The following is a 19,802-nucleotide window of genomic DNA, read 5'->3' as shown; positions in this document are numbered from 1 at the left end:
CAGTCCAGCCTGGGCAACAGAGCGAGACTCTGTCTTAAAAAAAATAAAAAATAAAAATAAATAAATAAAGTGCCTGGGTTTGAGGTCATAGGTGCTGGTGAAAGAAACATTAAGAGATGCCCAGGGCCGGGTGCGGTGGCTCACGCCTGTAATCCCAGCACTTTGAGAGGCGAAGGCGGGCGGATCATAAGGTCAGGAGATCGAGACTATCCTGGCCAACATAGTGAAACCCCGTCTCTACTAAAAAATACAAAAAAATTAGCCAGGTGTGGTGGTAGGCGCCTGTAGTCCCAGCTACTCAGGAGGTTGAGGCAAGAGAATGGCATGAACCCGGGAGGCGGAGCTTGCAGTGAGCCGAGATGGTACCACTGCACTCCAGCCTGGGCAACAGAGCAAGACTCTATGTCAAAAAAAAAAAAAAAAAGAGAGAGATGCCCAGGTCTGAGGTCAGACCAAAGAGTCAATGATAGTAGACTAGTTAACAGAGGCCTGGGCTTAAGTGTAGACTCCATGGGCATTCATGGTACAACTGTTTTGTTGTTGTTGTTGTCGTTTGGGGTTTGAGACGGAGTTTTGCTCTTGTTGCCCAGGGCTGGGGTGCAATGGCGCGATCTTGGCTCACTGCAACCTCCGCCTGTTGGGTTCAAGCTATTCTCGTGCCTCAGCCTCCTGAGTAGCTGAGATTACAGGCATGCACCACCACTCCCAGCTAATTTTGTATTTTTAGTAGAGACGGTGCTTCTCCATGTTGGTCACTCTGGTCTCAAACTCCCGACCTCAGGTGACCCGCCTGCCTCGGCCACCCAAAGTGTTAGGATTACAGGCATGAGACACTGTGCCCAACCAGTGGTACAATCATTAATACAGAAGTGCAGATTGGAATTGACACCATAAGGGCATTGGTGGTGAAATAATTAACAGAGGCCCAGATGCAAGGTCAGGACTGAGGGTCCTCGAGGTTGGAACGGAGCAAAAGGGCGCTGATCACAAAATACAGTAGTCAATAGAAGCCCAAGTTCAGTTCAAGGTCAGATCAGAAGTCAATTGCTAGTGAAATATTATACAGTAGCCCTGGTTTGAGATTTGACCAGTGGTACACCAGTGGGGTAATAGTTAACAAAGGCCCAGCTTCGTTCTGAGACCAGAGAGGCTTTTTTTTCTTTTTTTTCTTTTTTTTTTTTTTTTTGACAAGTCTCGCTCTGTCACCAGACTGGAGTGCAGTGGCGCAATCTTGGCTCACTGCAACCTCCGCCTGTTGGGTTCAAGCTATTCTTGTGCCTCAGCCTCCTGAGTAGCTGGGATTACAGGCACACGCCACCAAATCCAGCTAATTTTTGCATTTTTAGTAGAGATGGGGTTTCACCATGTTGGGCAGGATGGTCTCAATATCCTGACCTCGTGATCCACCACCTCGGCCTCCCAAAGTGCTGGGATTACAGGCGTGAGCCACTGCGCCCAGCCATTTTTTTTGTTTTTTTGTTTTTTGTTTTTGACATGGAGTCTCCCTCTGTCGCCCAGGCTGGAGTGGAGTGGCGCGATCTCGGCTCACTGCAACCTCCGCCTCCCGGGTTCAAGCGATTCTCCTACCTCAGCCTCCTGAGTAGCTGGGACTACAGGCGCCCGCCACCACGCCCAGCTAATTTTTTCATATTTGTAGTAGAGACAGGGTTTCACCGTGTCAGCCAGGATGGTCTTGATCTCCTGACCTCGTGATCTGCCCGCCTTGGCCTCCTAAAGTGCTGGGATTACAGGTATGAGCCACCGCGCCTGGCCCAGAGAGGCTCTTGATGGTAAAGTAGTTGACAAACACACAGGTTCAAAGTCAGACAAAGGGCAGGGAACAATTAATCAAAGCCTCGATTTGAGGCAAGACCAGAGGGGCATTGATAGTGGAATGGTTGACAGAGCTTCAGATCTGATGTGAAACCAGTGATGCTGGACAAGTTAACCGAGGCCCGACCAGTGATGCTGGACAAGTTAACCGAGGCCCGAATGCGACTGATAACACTCTTTTTATTCTTTCTGCATTATCTATTCCCCCTCAGGTGGTGAGTCAAGAAAAGTACCACCAAGATGAGTTTAAAGTAGAATGTCAAATCTGCCACCTCAAAATTTCACAAAGAGGAGACCCCCAAAATCATGCACAATATTCATGATCAATCATCTTGAATCTAGACTCAATAGAGAATGTGGAGTGTAAACAAAAGAAGAAAAATGTTAGCGAAAAAGGAGGTTCCTCAAAATTATCTTGCCATCCACAGACCTTGGTGGAAACTGGGCATCTGTGTGGTGTTGCATACTGTGCAGAAAAACAGTAACAGAGCAGGCCTCAACTGCGATCTTTGGAAAGGCCTGCTTCAAGGTTGGCCCTTGACTGGTGTCTAGGAACATAGATTCCAGGAGGGTTCCCACCATTCCCTAAGAGATAAGAACAGCTCACTCTGGCCGGGCGTGGTGGCTCACACCTGTAATCCCAGCACTTTGGGAGGCCAAGGTGGGAGGATCACTTGAGCCCAGGAGTTCAAGACCAGCCTGGGCAACATGGTGAAACCCATCTCTACAAAAATCAGCTGGGGTTGTGGTGGTGCATGTCTGTGGTCCCAGCTACTTTGGAGGCTGAAACAGCAGGACTGCTTGAGCCTGGGAGGTTGAGGCTGCAGCGAACCGTGTTTGAGCCACTGCACTCCAGCCTGGGCAACAAAGTGAGACCCTGTCTCAAAAAAAGAAAAAAATAAAAAATAAAAAAGAATGGCTTACTCTACCTAAGCTGTTTGTATAAAAAAGTGGGCCGGGAGCAGTGGCTCACGCCTGTAATCCCAGTATTTTGGGAGGTCGAGGTGGGCGGATCACAAGGTCAAGAGATGGAGACCAGCCTGGCCAATATGGTGAAACCCCGTCTCTACTAAAAATACAAAAGTTAGCTGGGCATGGTGGCACGCGCTTGTAGTCCCAGCTACTCAGGAAGCTGAGGCAGAATTGCTTGAACCCAGGAGGCAGAGGTTGCAGTAAGCCGAGATCGCACCACTGCACTCCAGCCTGGCGACAGAGCGAGACTCCGTCTCAATAATAATAATTTAAAAAGGTGATTTATGCTGAGCCCCTGCTTTCCTTTTGGGAGTCTGGGATTTGGGTAGGTGCCAGGCAGGGGGTGCCTGTGTGACCATACCCCAGTAAAAACTTGATACCAGCCAGGCGCTCACGCCTGTAATCCCAGCAGTTTGGGAGGCTGAGGTGGGAGGATCACTTGAGGTCAGGAGTTCAAGACCAGCCTGGCCAACATGGTGAAACTCCATCCCTACTAAAAATACAAAAATTAGCTGGGCTTGCTGGTGTGCGCCTGTAGTCCCAGCTATTCGAGAAGCTGAGGCCCGAGGATCGCTTGAACCCAGGAGGTGGAGGCTGCAGTGAGCCGAGATCACGCCATTGCATTCCAGCCTGGGCATCAGAGCAAGACCCCCCCCAAAACAAAACAAAACAAAACAAAACAACAACAACAACAAAAAACTTCTGAGTGCTGAGTCTCTAATTGAGCTTCCTTGGTTGACAACATTTCGCATGTATTGTCACAACCCATTACTGTGAACCGAGCACATCTTCTGTGACTCCAATGAGAGAGGAGCCCTGGAAACTTGTCACTGGGTCTCTCTGGGAGTTGGTCCTGCACACCATTTCTTTTTGTTGATTTTGCTCTATATCTTTTTGTTGTAATAAATCAATCATAGCCATGAATACAACCACATACTGAGTCTTGGAAGTCCTCCTAGCAAATCACTGGGCCTGGGACTGGTATTGGGGACCATGACACACACACACATACATGACCTTTACCACGGGAACAATCTAGCTCACTGATGTCCCTATCTCACCACCATGTACCCTGAGGTCTATTAGATGGAAGTGCCAGATAGAAATGCTTGGGGTAAAAGTAACCACACTGTCAAATAACTGGACTGAACAAACGGGAGATTATTTCCCTCCAACAAGACTCTTGGTGCGAGTTCAGCAGCTCAGCAACACTGGACCAAGCTGGAGTCTCTACCAAGCTGTGGACTGACCCTAAGGTCCCAAGATGTCAGTCGCAGTTCCAGTCAACGCATATGTGGCAACAAATGGAGCTGAGGAGGAAGGGAGGGGATGGAGCAAGAGCCTCTTTGCCGCTTCAGGTAACTTTGACATTTTCTGGTGACACAGGCCACTGATAAGCGATTTTGGTTATTTACTCCCATCAATACTCAAACCTTTTTCTCCTCTCTCGGGGCTCCCCTCAAATACTTAACATCATTTTTTGGTCTCTAAGCTGTTCCAGGGCTGGAATTTGCACCCTGAATGGGGCTGGGAGGAGACAAGGGTGGTCTGAGGGATGGAGATTCCACCACACAGCAGGAGGCCCCAGGTCAGCCTTAACTTCCAGTTGCTCCTGCACCAGCTTGGGGCTCCAGGACCCAACACGTCTGCTCCCTGCTTTCAAGAAACAACACTATGCACAGAGAGAGGTGGAGCCCAGGCAAGGGCTGCTGTGTGGAGGAGTCTGGGAATATCGCCCCCTGAGGAGGCAGCAGAGTCCTGCAGCCTAACATGGTGAACCCGCTGGGGGTCCAACCCAATGTTCCCTGCCAACTCCTCCACTGTCACTACCCTGGTGCAAGTCCCCATCACTGCGCTCAGAGGGGTCTCCTGCTGGGTCCCCTGCTTCTACGCCCACCCCCAATTTGTTCCCTTCAGCAGCCAGAGGGAGCCTCTATGACCAAGTCAGATCATACCCCTCCTCTGCTTGAGACCTTCTGGTCACCCCCACTCAGAAAAAAAGCCAAAGTCCTCACTGTGGCCCACGAAGCATCTGGCCTGTCTGACCTCATCTACTGTCACACTCTGGTCCAGCAAGACTCTGGCATACACAATGATCCTTCTGGAGCGCTCTAGCCTAAGTGCCTTTAGGCTGGCTTTCTCTCTGCCTAGAATGTTCTCCCCCTACACTATGACTCCCACTCACTTCATTCAAGTCTTTATTTAAATGTCACCCTGAGCCAGGTGTGGTGGTTCACGCCTGTAATCCCAGCACTTTGGGAGGCTGAGGCGAGTGGATCGCTTGAGCCCAGGAGTTTGAGACCAGCCTGGGCAACATGGCGAGATCCCGTCTCTACTAAAAATACAAAAAGTACCCAGGTGTGGTGGCACACACCCATAGTCCCAGCTACTTGGGAGGCTTAAGTGAGGGCCACTTGAGTCCCGGAGATTGAGGCTGCAGTGAGCTATGGTCATGCCACTGCATTCCAACCTGGGTGACAGAGTGAGACCCTGTCTCAAGAACAAAAAAGTCACCCTGTCAGGATCATCTTCCCTGATGCTGTCACCATAAAGAGCCCACTCCCCCAACTTCTGTAGCTCTGTCTCCCATCCTTGCTTTATTTTCTTCACACCACTCATCATTAGCTGGCCTGTTCCGTATTTTTGTCTACTGTCTCCATTATGATGCAAGCCCAATGAGGGCAGGCATTTCTGTCAGTTTAGGTCAGAGCAGTATCCCCAGTGCCCAGAACGGTTCCTGGCACACGGTCGGGGCTCACTAATGTCTATTGAATGCATGAGTATGTAAAACAGTTAAGGCGGTGCCTGTGACCCAGCAGACATTCAATCAATGCTTGTGGAATGAATGAATCCGTCGATGCATGAATGCACGAATGAGTCAATGAACCCCGTTCCACTGTGTTCCTGGAGCTGCCCGCTGCCCTGCCCGTCCCTGGCAGAGTTGGGAGCTGGCCCTCAGCACGACCACCGAAACTTTATTTACAACACGAGGCTGGAGTAAGAGGGGTGGGATGGAGGACAGCAGCAGGGCTGACAGGACCCTACTTCTGCTCCCGCCTCCAGACGATGACCATGCCGCTGGCGTCACTGGAGGCCAGTAGGCTCTCGTCGCAGTTGAAGCTGACATCAAGCACAGGTGCACTGTGGCCCTGCAGCTTGTTGACGGCAGCCTTGGCCGCCCGCTCCACATCAAAGAAGTGCACGCACATGTCCTCACTGCCCGTCACTGTCGGGGTGAGAGGGAGAGGCCATCGGGAGGCGCCTGGGGTGCCCGTGGTGGGAAGTCCCTGAGGTGTCTGAGGTGTTGAAGTGTGTATGTCCGAGGTGTGAGGTCCTAGCATGGCTTGGGGAGGTTTGAGGGGGCCCCATCCCTAGATGGGAGGTCGCCTGGCTGTTTCGGTACTGTGTGCAGAGTGCGAGGTCTCTGGGCTGTTTGGGGGGAAGTGCGTTCAAAGTGTGAGTTTTCATCACTTCTCGGCCTTTTGGCCGAGACCAAGTGCAAACTGTGAGTTCTCTGAGCTGTTTGGAGCTGTGAGTCCCAGAGTGAGGCTGTTGGGGCAGGAGGGGTCATGAGGCCTAGGAAGTCAGGGCATCAGAGTGTCATGATGTCTGAGCCAGGCTGGCACCAGCCCTGGCTCCTGCCCCTCCCCAGTCACCCAGATCCCCTGTCCCTACAGGACTCACCCACGCAGGCCCCCTGGCGGAACGACATGAGGGGACAGAAGATGCTGCGCACAGGATGTGAGCTCTGCTCGATGGGGAAGCTTCTCTTCAGCTGCAGGGTCCCCTCGTTGTCTACCACCCTGACAGGAGGACAGACCGGGTCAAAACACAGCCCCAGCAGGGAGACAAGTTGTGGGCCTATGTCCCCACCCCTGTGCCTAAGTTCTTTTCAAGGTGCATGAAACCCGTTTTTTTTTTGTTTTAGTTTTTGAGACAGGATCTCACTCTGTCACCCAGGCTGGAGTATAGTGGTGCGATCATGGCTCACTGCAGCCTCAACCTCCCAGGCTCAAGTGATCCTCCCGCCTCAGCCTCCCGAGTAGCTGGGACTACCTATAGGCACACACCACACCCAGCTTATGACACCCAATTCTGAGATGACTGCATAAACTATAAATAGGGGCTGATGTGTGAGTTACTGATGGTTCAGAAACCATCTCTGTTGGTATAAATGGGAGCCTCTGCAGTTTCATTCACTAGCTTTTCTTTCTAAGGGTCTCTAAAAGATCCGGTGTTAAGACAGGCACAAAGAGAGGAAATAAACACACTATGGTACGCCCACACTGTGGAAAACTGCACAGCCCTTAGAATAAACCACAGTCCCCACAGGTGACCTGGGGGGTTGCCACAAGGCATCGCATGGTGAGAAACTTGAAATGTAGGAAAGGCCATTTCTTTTTTCTTTCTTTTTTAAGAGATGGAGTCTGGCTCTGTCGTCCAGGCTGGAGTGCAGTGGCACCATCTCAGCTCACTGCAACCTCCGCCTCCCAAGTTCAAGCAATTCTCCAGCCTCAGCCTCCCGAGTAGCTGAGATTATAGGCACCTGCCACCAAGCTCAGCTAATTTTTGTATTTTTAGTACAGAAGGGGATTTGCCATGTTGGCCAGGCTGGTCTCGGACTCCTGACCTCAGGTGATCCACCCGCCTTGGCCTCCCAAAGTGCTGGGATTACAAGCGTGAGCCACTGTGCCTGGCCGGAAAAGGCCATTTCTTTAAAATGTCTTTCCTTCAAAACTGTGGTGGGAGCTAGGCAAGGTGGCTCACGCCTGTAATCCCAGCACTTTGGGAGGCCAAAGTGCGTGGATCACTTGAGGCCATGAGTTCGAGACCAGACTGGGTAACACAGCAAAACCTCATCTCTACAAAAAATAGATTAAAAAAGTTGGCCGAGCATGGTGGCGTGTGCCTGTAATCTCAGCTACTTAGGCTGAGGTGGGAGAATCGCATGAGCCCAGGAATTGGAGGTTGCAGTGAGCCATGATCATGCCACTGCACTCCAATCTGGGTAACAGCAAAACCCTGTCTCACAAACAAAAACACACGTGGATATGTGTACACGCCTAGGATTTGTAGACAGACAAGGATATGTGGAAAGATGTGGATCGTTAATGGGCTTTACTGTGGCAGAAGGAGGCCAGAGGTGGCAGGAGGAAGAAAGGAGAGGCTGTGGGAAATGGGTACAAACTTAAGGGTACACTTAAATTTTTAAAAATTTAAGTATATATAGAAATTGTTTAAAAAGGAGGAGAGAAATAAAGGGGTAGAATAAAAAGCATCCTCTTAGGCAGTGGTTTTCAGGCCTGGCTAGATATCGCTTAGGGAATTTCTCAATCTACCAATGCCCAGGCCCATCCCAAAGCTTCTGAAATTACTGGCCTGCAGAGGGGCCCGGGCAAGAGTTTTTGAAGCTCTTCAGGTCATTTCAATGTGTAGCCCAGGCTGAGAACTGCATTTGGGCAACATGACAGATGTGAGTGGGGACAGTAAACCCCAAATTGCCCCCCGCAAAAACAAAAACAATAAAAGAAAAAAGAAAGGAAAACAGGCCTCTGCTTTAGGTAGCCCTAATCTATTTTATGCTTCAGTTTGCTCGCCTGCAAAATGGAAATAATAACAGCACCTACCTCACAGGTCGGTGCAAGGATTCAATATGGTGATACGTGGAAACTGCTTCGAACGGGCCTGGCCGCAGTGATTGCTGTAAACACGCTCACTATTGCTATTACTGTTAACTGCTACTACTGCTCCCTCAATTAAATTAACCTGATGGAGGAGATGAGCTACTGTCCCAGTGTGCTGGAGGAGGCAGGCCCTCCATCTCCAGGAGGCCCTGATGGGGGACCCACCTGTAGAGCAGCAGCTTGTTGAGGCAAGCATTGATGAGCAGTGAGGGATCCCGGGCCTCGCGGCTGACCCAGGACCGGGCTGAGATGCTGGTCACAGGGCTCCCCTCATGCACCACCAGACGCTTGGCTTTAGTCAGCTTCCCTGCAGCAGCAGAGGGAGGGAAGGCAAAGGCGAGGGTGAGGGCTGTGCCCTGGAAGGGCTGGAGGGCGAGCACTCAGATGCAGGCCTGCTGTCTGCCTACCCGTGGCCATGTCGAAGAGGAAAGAGAAGACACTGCCCCGGTCATCACCCGCCCAGAGCAGCCGGCCAGGGGCATCAAAGGACAGAGCAAGGACACGGCCCGTCAGCTTGCTGGAGCCCCCCTTCACTTTCTTGCCCGTGGAGATGTTCATGACATGCACGTTGTGCTTGGCGTTCCCCACCTGTGGGGAGAATGCACAGACCATCATCCTGCTCCCAGCCAGGCCCTCCTTGAGTCTGACCACAATGGGGTTGCTGTTGATGCGACTGGCTAGTCCCTGAGTCTATTCACAGTGCGGCTGTGGCAGGTAGACAAGGTGACCAGGCATGAATCCACCTCCCTAGCCAGCCCCTTTTGCAATCTGCCCAGAGTAGGCCACCTGCCTATGGGACTAAAGGGCCTTCGGAGCCATCATGCTGCCCCTTGGTTGGTCCTCCCACAGTGTGAGAACCACAGGGCCCATCTAGGCCTGTGATCCCAGCTTTCCCCTGCTCCCTGGCTGCTCCTTTCTGGAACTTGTGGGGCTGCTGCTGATGTGGGGAGAATCCCGGCCCACAAGCTCACCCTTAGTCGGTTCCTCTGCAGTTCACCCCACCCCACTCCGGGTTACACCAGACTTTCTAATGTCCTTCCCCTGCTCTCTGACCAATCTACCCTGGAGTCTGACATGGTGGGGCCACTGACAGACCAGACAAGGCTCAGCCTCATCATCCTGCTCCTCAGAGGTAGCCCCTGCAGTTGGAAAACTGTAGGACTGCAGCTGATGGGACCAAAGGGGCCCCAGAGCCAGAACCCTGCCCCTGGCCAGTGCTCCCTGGAGTATACCACAGCAAGGCCATCCCAGACCAAGAATGGCACTCCCCTTTTTTTTTTTTTTTTTTTTTTGAGACGGAGTCTCGCTCTGTCACCCAGTGGCGCCAGCTCGGCTCACTGCAAGCTCTACCTCCCAGGTTCATGCCATTCTCCTGCCTCAGCCTCCCGAGTAGCTGGGACTACAGGCGCCCGTCACCACGCCCGGCTAAGTTTTTGTATTTTTAGCAGAAACGGGGTTTCACTGTGTTAGCCAGGATGGTCTCGATCTCCTGACCTCGTGATCCACCCGCCTCAGCCTCCCAAAGTGCTGGGATTACAGGCGTGAGCCACCACGCCCGGCCCACTCCCCTGTCTTCTGATTTGCTTCCCTTTTAAGTCTGACCACACTAGGACTGCTGTGACGAGATTGGGCGGGTGCGGGGGGATCCTAGGCCCCCCTGGCTGTCCCTCCTTATACTCTGAATCCCTCAGATGGCCTTCCTGACCCAGCCCATCAGCCCTTGATGAGTGGGTGTCCTGGAGCCTGACCACGGTGAGGTTGTTGTTGACGGGCTGGAAGGTGCAGCAGAGCAGTTCAGCGCCATCAGGGTCAGGGATCTCCCGGATGCAGCGGCCATCCTCAGAGGCCCAGATGCGCATGGTGGCATCCAGTGAGGTGGACACGAGGATGTCATTGGAGAGGGACCAGGCGAAGTCAGAGACACCACGGGTGTGGCCCCGTAGCACACGAAGCACTGTGGGTGGGGCGGGCACCAGCTGGCACAGGGAGATGCTGCCGTCGAGTGAGCAGCAGGCCAGGCGGTGCCGGTCATCATTCGCGAAGCGCACCCTTGGGACTGCAATGCCAAGAAGCCATTAGTGGGAGTCTGCACACTCATTGGGCACTTTTCTCTCTAAAAGGCTCTGACGTGTGTGCCAGGGGCTGGGGCCCCACGGCATGAGGCACGGTGGCCTCAGCAAAGGGCTTTCCTTGGCTGACAAAGGGAACTGTAACCCCAGAAGACTCTCTGCCAAAACTCCCTAAGTCTTAGCAGCTCCTTTGCAGATTGCAAGTCTTCTGCAATGTGAGAAAGTTCCTGTCTTAGGGAACACTTTATAATCAAGTTCTTGGCAGTTTGCAAAACCCTTGACACTGTAGCCCACTCTGCCCTCTGCAAGGGGATTTATCATCAGCAAAGGCTTTGAACTCTTCCAAGTGACTCAGGAACCCAGGCAGCCTGCTGCAAAGGGCTCTCTTAGGCTTCTGAGGCCCTTTCCAATAGACGAAGCACTGAGACTCTGCAGACCACTTTGCAGAGGGATTTTCAGTCTGCAAAAGGCTTTACGGATGGTCATTCCTCCTTTGGAGGTGTGCCAGGGGCCTTGGATTCAGAAAAGGATGCCTTGGTTGGTTGTCACAGTTTGGGCAAATGCTTGGTGATGGAACCCGCCACCCACTGGCTCACCTGCCTCATCCACGTGCTGGTCAAAAACATGGTACATGCCCGCAAAGGCATAGTTCTCGCTCAGTGATGTGTCCCCGGCCATGGCCCGACTTGCCTCTGCCGCTGACGTGGGCACCACGCTGCCAGGGGGCCTGGGCCCCAACAGGAAGTGAGGGGTGACAGGAGGTAGATGCAAAAGTGTTCAGTCTGCCATTGCCCCAGGGCCCCTCTCCTCCTCGCAACCCACCCCCAGCCTTGGTTGCCTCTGTGCATACCTGTCCTCATAGACAGCACGGTTCATCTGTGCCTGCAGCTGGTAGGAGCCTCGGCTGACAGAACGACGGTGCCCACGGGCCCCCAGGGCCCGAGGATCATCCTCGAAGTCCTGCAAATGGAAAGGGTCAGGGTGGGTGCATCCTGCAAAAAACCCGAGAACCTTTGAGGTATGGAGCCCTGAAAATCTACCTAGAGCCAGATCACTTCTCACCGTGCCCCCTGCCACCACCACCGCTGCCTGCTTGTACAGTGGCTTCCTCATGAGTTCTGCTGTTCCTGCCCTCCCCCTGCTCAGCAGATACTCAAGACAGGGCTTGCTATATGTTTACTGACCTGTTTACCAAGTTTATTGTCTGTTTATTGATTTACTTGGCATATTATATTTTTGTCCTCTGCTGATGCAGAACAGTGCCCAGCAAAGAGCAGGTGCTTGATGAAAGTCAGTGGAGTGAATGTGTGCAGGCAGGGTATGCCCAGGGGGTGAATGTGGCCAGGAGCTCACCTCCATGCGGTCAAGGGTAGTGCGGCTACTGCGGACGATGCTGTTGCTATAGGCACGAGCACTGCCTGGCTCGGAGAGGGGTCCGTAGCGCTGGCCCAGCAGCTGCCCCCGAAGCCTCAGGTACTGCCGACGCAGCGCTGGGGGGTGCCCAGCCTTGGCATTCTCCCGCAGCAGCTGGCTGCGCCGGCGGATATACTGCGTCCGAAACTGTGGAAACGTTGGTGTGCGGTACGCGTTGTACCTGCAGGGTCAGGATGCAGGGCAGGCAGCAGGCACAGGACAGAGGGAATCAATCAGCTCGGGAGATAGGGCAGGAGAGTGAGGTGTGTGGCAGTGACTGGGGCCTGGGTGGTTAGAATGACTAGCAGTGGTGATGGGGGACCTCTTGGTCCTGCAGTGGGAGTGAGTCTGCAGTAATAATGAGCATGGTCATGAGGTCAGTTTGCAGACAACAGTGTCAGTCTGCTGCCCTGCTGGGGTCCATACGGGGTGACTGAGTCAGTGCAGACAATAATTGGGGTCGGTATACCAGGGCGACAGAAGTCAGAATGACATTAAGGGGGTCAGCGTTGGGAGGTGATGGGGTCAGAATGGGGATGTAAAAAAAAAAAAAGTCCAGGGGACACCCATAGGGGATAGGATGTCACTAGCCTGAGCCCCACCTCCCTCTCACAGGCAGCGTCGTTGCGCATGCCTGTATCTGACCACACTTTCCCGGCTTGCTGTTTAGAATCCTCTCCGGCCCAGCCAACTCACCGCGGGCGTGCCCGCCCCCGCTACTGCGCATGCTCACCTCCGGCATGCCCACGCAGCCGCATTAAGGCAAGTTCTCCGCCCAGCCTCACTTATCGCCATTGCGCATGCACCACAGTAAGTTCTGCTCCCATGGGCTTCGACCCCACGCCTCACCTCGCGTCCACTGCTAAGACTTGCTGCCACACCGCGGCCATTCCCCGGCCTCCTCCTCTGGCGTGTCCGCCCGCGGGAGCCTGCAGGACAAGGGCCTGGAATGTGAGCGTCCCGAGCGAAGGGATCTAGTTCCGTCCCGTCCGCCAGGCGACCACTGCCATAGACATCGAGTCCCTCCGCGCCGGAGATGTCACGAACTCCCACCCGGCTGTTACCATGGTCATCACCCCAGCCCTGCCCTTCCTGGGCAGCGCCGGGGTGACACACAGCGATTCAGAACAGACACCGCCCCTCCCCAGTCGCCATAGCAACGCCCCTCCCCCGCCTAGCATTCCTTGCTTGACATTCCCCATCCATCCTGTCCCCGCCGCCCTCCGCCTTCCCTTCTCAGGTCCAAGAGCATAGCCCGGGATCGGGAACCACCTCCGGGGCTGCCTCCGGTTCTTGAGGCCCCCCGGAGCGGCCCTGAGACCACTGTCGCCGGTTCCTTCTGTCTCTCCTCCCTTTCTCAGGCTCCAAGCAAGATGGCTGCCTGCTATCAGAAAGAGCTGCCGAGCCCAGAGCGAATCGATAGACATCCTTCCCAGGGTGTGGGAGTCTCGCAGGCGCATTGAGGGACATTCGCTTCAGGCCCAAGGACGGAGGCTCCACCCCTCGAGTTCTACCCACTCGTTAATGGCACTTTTTGTATATGGAAGGATAGTGTCTAAGGGACATAGCGTCAGGGGTGAGTTTGCGAATCATTCCCTAGAAATCAGAAGTACATTATAAAAAAGAGAAGAAACACGACTTTTAAAAGTGGTGTAGGGCCGGGCGCGGTGGCTTATGCCTGTAATCCCAGCACTTAGGGAGGCCGAGGCAGGTGGATCACTTGAGGCCAGGAGTTCAAGACCAGCCTGGCCAACATGGTGAAACCCTGTCTCTACTAAAACTACAAAAATTAGCCGGGTATGGTGGCGGGCGCTTGCAGTCCCAGCTACTCGGGAGGTTGTGACAGGAGGATTGCTTGAGCCCAGGACGCGGAGGTTGTAGTGAGCTAAGATCGCGCCACTGCACTCCAGCCTGGGTAACGGGAGTGAAAGCCTGTCTTAAAAAAAAAAAAAAAAAAAAAAAAGGGGGGGAGGAGGCCACTTTTTAGCAGCACAATCTTGTCCAAGCAAAACTTGAATAATGTAATAAAAAATCATCATATATGTAAAGACGCCTTGAAAGTTCACCAGTTCTTGCAGTGGGCCTCTGCACACCCCTGGGATGAATAAGGTCGGTTGTGTGTGTGTGACTGGGATGGTTGGACTTGGATGCCCCCAGAAAGCTTGAGGCTTGAGTTTCTAAAGACAGAAGATAGAATTAGGCAAAATAAGCTTTGGGGTTTGGATCCAAGGAGGCTATCTGAATCATCTCTATTTCAACTTCCAGCAGGAAGCTGCGTTTCAAATTGTTCATCTTAACGTTATCAGGGTAAACTTCCTGTTGGATCTTAACATCAACTGACATAAAATTCGAAGCTGTTATTTTCCACACTATTTTTATAACAAACACAATCAATTGAACAATGTTTTAAAGTCACTGAAAGATCCCACTGTATTGTATTGACTCAGCATCTCCCTTGTCCATGTAACAAGCTTATCAGTGTCTTTTAATATTAAATACTCTTTTGTAACATGATTGATAAAGAATAGACTCTATTTCACTGCACAAACGTGTAACGTTAACAAGAACAATATTTATGAGACAATGTGCTGGGTACTGTTCAAGGTATTTTATATATGTTAATCTATTTAATTTTTTTTTTTTTTTTTTTTTGAGATGGGGTCTCACTCTGTCACCCAGGCTGGAGTGCAGTGACATGATCTTGGCTCACTGCAATCTCTGCCACCTGGGCTCAAGCAGTCCTCCCATGTCAGCCTCCCGGGAGCTGGGACCACAGGCATTTGACACCATGCCCAGATAATTTTTCTATTTTTGGTAGAGACAGGGTTTCACCATGTTGCCCAGGCTGGTCTCAAACTCCTGAGCTCAAGTGATTCGCCTGCCTCAGCCTCCCAATGTGCTAGGATTACAGGTGTGAGTCACTGCACCCGGCCAATTTAATCATAATAACTGAAGGTTGTGGGTCCTATTACTATCGCCAATTTACAGATGAGGATATTTGAAGCCCAGGGAATTCAAGGGTGACATTTTATGGAACTGGTTCCCTTAAGATTTTTTTTTTTTTTTTTAAAGACATGGTGTCAACTGGGCATAGTGGCTTATGTCTGTAATCCCAGCACTTTGGAAGGCTGAGGTGGGAGGATCACTTGAGTCCAGGAGATTGAAACCAGCCTGGGGAACAAAGTGAGACCCCATCTCTACCAAAAATTAGTCAGGCATGGTGGTACATGCCTGTAGTCCCAGCTACTCGGGAGGCTGAGGCAGAAGGATTGCTTGAGCCTGGGAGGTTAAGGCTGCAGTGAGCTGTGATTGTGCCACTATACTCCAGCCTGGGCAATAGAGCGAGACCCTGTCTCTGAAAAAAAAAAAAAAACTGGGTGTGGTGGCTCACACCTGTAATCCCAGCACTTTGGGACGCTGAGGCGGGCAGATTACCTGAGGTTAGGAGTTCGAGACCAGCCTGGGCAACATGATGACTCTGTCTCTACTAAAAAGATAAAAATTTAGCCGGGCATGGTGGCAGGCGCCTGTAAAAATCCCAGCTACTTGGGAGACTGAGGCAAGGACAGTCACTTGAACCCTGGAGGCAGAGGTGGCAGTGAGCTGAGATCGTGCCATTGCACTCCAGCCTGGGCAACAAGAGCAAAACTCCATCTCAAACATAAATCAATTAAAAAAGAGAGAGAGAGAGATGGGGTTGGCTGGGCATGGTGGCTTGCACCTGTAATCCCAATACTTTGGGAGGCCAAGGCAAGAAGATGACTTGAGTCTAGGAGTTTGAGACCAGCCTGGGTAATACCTTGAGACTACATCTCTACAAAAACAAAATTAGCTGGGTGTGGTGGTGTGTTCTTATAGTCCCAGCTACTCAGGAGGGTGAGGTGGGAGGATCACTTGAGCCTGGGAGGTCAAGGCTGCAGTGAGCCATGACACTGCACTCCAGCTTGGATGTTAGAGTGAAACCCTGTATTTTAAAAAAAAAGAGATGGGGGGATGGGTCTTGATATGTTGCCCAGGTTGGTCTCGAACTTGTGGCCTTGAGGCATCATCCCACCTCAGCCTCCCAAGGAGCTGGGATTTATAGGCATGAGCCACCACACCCAGCCCTGAACTGGTCCCCTATTTGTGACCGGCATTGGGTTTATTTCCATGTTCTTTTTTCATCATAAAGAGTGTTGTGATAAATGCCTTTCCCATTCACTTCCACCTACTCTCAACAGAGCCCTGCCCCTTCATCCCACCACTCTGCTTCCAAAGAAATGTGATGGAATGAAATCACAGGAAAGTCAGGAATTCGAGTCAGGGATACCTGGAAAATTCTATTTTACCATTGGAATGAATTATTTTATTGTTGTTTTTCAATATTCACATATTAAATTTATAAAAATTATTTTTAAAACCTCTTCTATAAGGCTATAAGATACTAGACAAAACAAACTAATGAAAGGTTTGTTGCCCAGGCACTGTGGCTCACGCCTGTAATCCCACCACTTTGGGAGGCTGAGGAGGGTGGATCACTTGAGACCAGGAGTTAGAGACCAGCCTGGCCAACATGGGCACCTCTGCCTCCCGGCTCAAGCAATTCTCGTGTCTTAGCCTCCCATGTATCTGGGATTACAATCGTGGACTACCACGCCTGGCAAATTTTTGTGTTTTTAATAGAGACAGGGTTTTACCATGTTGGCTAGGCTGGTCTTGAACTCTTGGCCTCAAGTGATCCACCCGCCTTGGCCTCGTAAGTCCTGGGATTACAAGCGTCAGCCACTGCACCCAACCTGTTTGAATTGTTTTAACATGTATGTGCTGTCATTAGATTAAAAATGGTTTTTGTTTTTGTTTTTGAGACAGAGTTTCCGAGTTTTTGTTTTTGAGACAGAGTTTTTGTTTTTGAGACAGAGTTGTTTTTGAGACAGTTGTTGCCCAGGCTGCAGTGCAATGATGTGACCTCGGCTCACTGCAACCTCTGCCTTTTGGGTTCAAGCCATTCTCCTGCCTCAGCCTCCCGAGCAGCTGGGATTACAGGCACACACCACCACATCTGGCTAATTTTTTGTATTTTTAGCAGAGACGGTGTTTCACCAGGCTGGTCTCAAACTCCTAACCTCACGTGATCTGCCCACCTCTGCCTCCCAAAGTACTGGGATTACAGGCGTGAGCCACCGCGCCCGGCCTAAAAATGGGTTTTGAACAACAAGCCGATGAAAGAAGGCAGTTGCAGCTTGTTGAGAACTTGGAGAGAAAGGGGCAGTTTTATCTGTGGGAATGGCAGGTCAGTGAGTCGGGGAAATGAGGGTCTCAGGCCTGGGGGTATCAAGGAGAGATTGTGAATGACTTTGGTTGCAATCATGACATCTAGAAAAAAAAGCTCAAACCCATGGAGGACCACACACCCCATTCACTCTAACAGGATCCAGGGCTGTTTTACTGTCAGAGTGATGGGTAAAGGTCCCAGCCAAATGAACAGCAAAACCAGATTTGGACAGAAAAGACAGGTAAGCCTGAGTTGTTTGAAGATGATACTCATCACAACAGTGACTATGAGGGTGGAAGAAACGGGCAGGGGCTTTTTTTCCAGACTCGTCCTTCCTTTATGAGCCCCCTACCTATCTGGCTCCCAGAGTTTAGAAATGCAAAGGAAAGGCTGGGTGTGGCGCCTCACACCTATAATCCCAACATTTTGGGAGGCTGAGGCAGGAGGACTGCTTGAGCCCCAGAATTTGAGATCTGCCTGACAACATGGTGAGACCCTATCTCTACAAAATAGAAAAAAATAACTAGGCGTGATGGTGCACACCTGTAGTTCCAGCTACTCAGGAGGTTGAGGTGGGAGGATCATTTGAGCCTGCAAAGTTGAGGCTGCAGTGAACCGTGATCACACCACTGCACTCCAGCCTGGGCAACAGAGTGAGACCCTGTCTCCAAAAAAAAAAAAAAAGAAAGAAAGAAAGAAATGCAAAGGAATGCAGTGGACCACATTGGCTGTGTCTGCCTTTTTTTTTTTTTTTTTTTTTTGAGACCGAGTCTCTAAGCTCTGCCTCCGGGGTTCACGCCATTCTCCTGCCTCAGCCTCCTGAGTAGCTGGGACTACAGGCGCCCACCACCGCGCCCGGCTAATTTTTTGTATTTTTAGTAGAGACAGGGTTTCACCATGGTCTCGATCTCCTGACCTTGTGATCCGCCCGCCTCGGCCTCCCAAAGTGTTGGGATTACAGGCGTGAGCCACCGCGCTGTGTCTGTTTTCATTGCTCCCACAGGCTGAAATAAAATCTCAAGTTGGGCCCCAACTTCAGGGGACAAAGTAAAGCATGATTTGAGGGAAAGTGTGGGTGGTTCAGGGGACAAAGTAAAGCATGATTTGAGGGAAAGTATAGGTGGTTCAGGGGACAGGTGTGCTGAGAATCAAGGCCAGAGACAGAAACGGGAGGAGCCACAGAGCTGAGGTGTAATTGGAGTGGAGACACGGAATCGTCATTCACTTATCTCACCCCTGGTTTCTTCCTAGATGGGGTGAGTGGGGGTTAGGATATGAGGTCATAACTTTCATCATTTCCTGATGGGAAAACATTTGCCTCTGAAGCCAAAGTTCTCACAACCCCCAAATGGGGGTTGGTGACAACTCTCTATAGCCAAAGTCAGAAACGAGATTTCTGCCTTTGGAAGAAGCCTCAACAGAGCCCTGAGCGGCCCCTGGCATGCTGAACTAGTGAGCCAGCCTTCTGACAGATACTTCTTCAGTCCCTGGAGCTACGATTCTAACTGCCAAGATCAACAGTAAGAAAATAATAATGTAAGAAATTGGTAAACTTGTAAATGAAATAGTAGTTTGGCCGGGCATGGCGGCTCACACCTGTAATCCCAACACTTTGGGAGGCCATGGTGGGTGGATCACTTGAGGCCAGGAGTTTGAGACTAGCCTGTTCAACATGGTGAAACCCCTTCTCTATTAAAAGTAGAAAAATTAGCTGGGCATGGTGGCCGGTGCCTGTTATCCCAGCTACTGAGGAGGCTGAGGCGGGAGAATTGCTTGAACCTGGGAGGTGAAGGTTGCGGTGAGCAGAGATCACACCACTGCACTCCAGCCTGGGCAACAGAGTAAGATTCTTCTTTAAAAAAAAAAAAAAGTAGTTTGGTTATTGTTGCTGGGGGGCAGGTGTGAAAAATAAATTTGAACTGAAACCAGAATGCACAAAGCCTTCGACTGCTGAGTGTGAGGATAAGGCGGCTGTTGAAGCCTGCCGGCCACGGATTCAGAGCCAGCGGAAATCACTTCACAGGGGTAGGACTAGGGTCACTCTGGTCTTGAGATCTCAATTCAGCTTGCCCAGTGAGGCATTCAGGGCTAGACTGCAGGTCTGGGAGGGTTTAGCCCTTGGATCTGATATCACAGTCCCAGGCGATTACAGCCCTTGATTCTCTTTCTTTGCTGCTAATATGTTGAACTACATCTCATGCTTTTCAAATGTCAAGCCACCCTTGCTGTCCTGGGATAGGTCCCACCTGGTTGTGGTGATAGCCTGCATTACTGAGTGCTGACTATACTGATCTTATATGTACTGTCACAAACCTAAGAAGGTAGGTATGATATTTAAACCCCATTTTGAAGATAAGGAAAGTGAACTCTGGAGGGGTTTACTGCCCATGGCCACAGATGTAGACAATATTAGAACTAGTGTTTGGACGTCAGTGGGAAGTCGAACTGTTTTTGTTTTGTTTTGTTTTGTTTTACTTTAAGTTCTGGGATACCTGTGCAGAACGTATGCAGGTTTGTTACATAGGTATACATGTGCCATGGTGGTTTGTTCCACCTATCAACCCGTCATCTAGGTTTTAA

The 19,802-nt window shown here is 51.3% G+C and overlaps 1 protein-coding gene across 2 annotated transcripts in view; it reads right to left on the bottom strand.

Annotated features, from left to right (window-relative positions):
• Positions 1 to 5,699: 5,699 nt before the first annotated feature.
• WDR13 (WD repeat domain 13) overlaps positions 5,700 to 19,802 on the bottom strand; it is an 84,337-nt gene continuing 70,234 nt past the window's right edge. The window contains exons 2-11 of one of the 2 annotated variants that reach the window (XM_050775661.1): positions 13,244 to 13,300; positions 12,821 to 12,900; positions 11,912 to 12,152; positions 11,409 to 11,518; positions 11,155 to 11,285; positions 10,238 to 10,545; positions 8,897 to 9,077; positions 8,655 to 8,796; positions 6,490 to 6,608; positions 5,700 to 6,031 (exon numbers count right to left, since the gene is read on the bottom strand). In XM_050775661.1, coding sequence (XP_050631618.1) covers positions 5,847 to 6,031; positions 6,490 to 6,608; positions 8,655 to 8,796; positions 8,897 to 9,077; positions 10,238 to 10,545; positions 11,155 to 11,285; positions 11,409 to 11,518; positions 11,912 to 12,152; positions 12,821 to 12,861 — 1,458 coding nt within the window. In that variant the 5' untranslated portion in view covers positions 12,862 to 12,900; positions 13,244 to 13,300 and the 3' untranslated portion in view covers positions 5,700 to 5,846. Of the gene's footprint in view, positions 6,032 to 6,489; positions 6,609 to 8,654; positions 8,797 to 8,896; positions 9,078 to 10,237; positions 10,546 to 11,154; positions 11,286 to 11,408; positions 11,519 to 11,911; positions 12,153 to 12,820; positions 12,901 to 13,243; positions 13,330 to 19,802 lie in introns of those variants that run through there. The other variant, XM_050775660.1, reaches the window with a different exon arrangement.

Source organism: Macaca thibetana, chromosome X, assembly GCF_024542745.1.
Source record: "Macaca thibetana thibetana isolate TM-01 chromosome X, ASM2454274v1, whole genome shotgun sequence".
Lineage (NCBI taxonomy): Eukaryota > Metazoa > Chordata > Mammalia > Primates > Cercopithecidae > Macaca > Macaca thibetana.
This window is presented reverse-complemented; position numbering and strand designations above follow the sequence as displayed.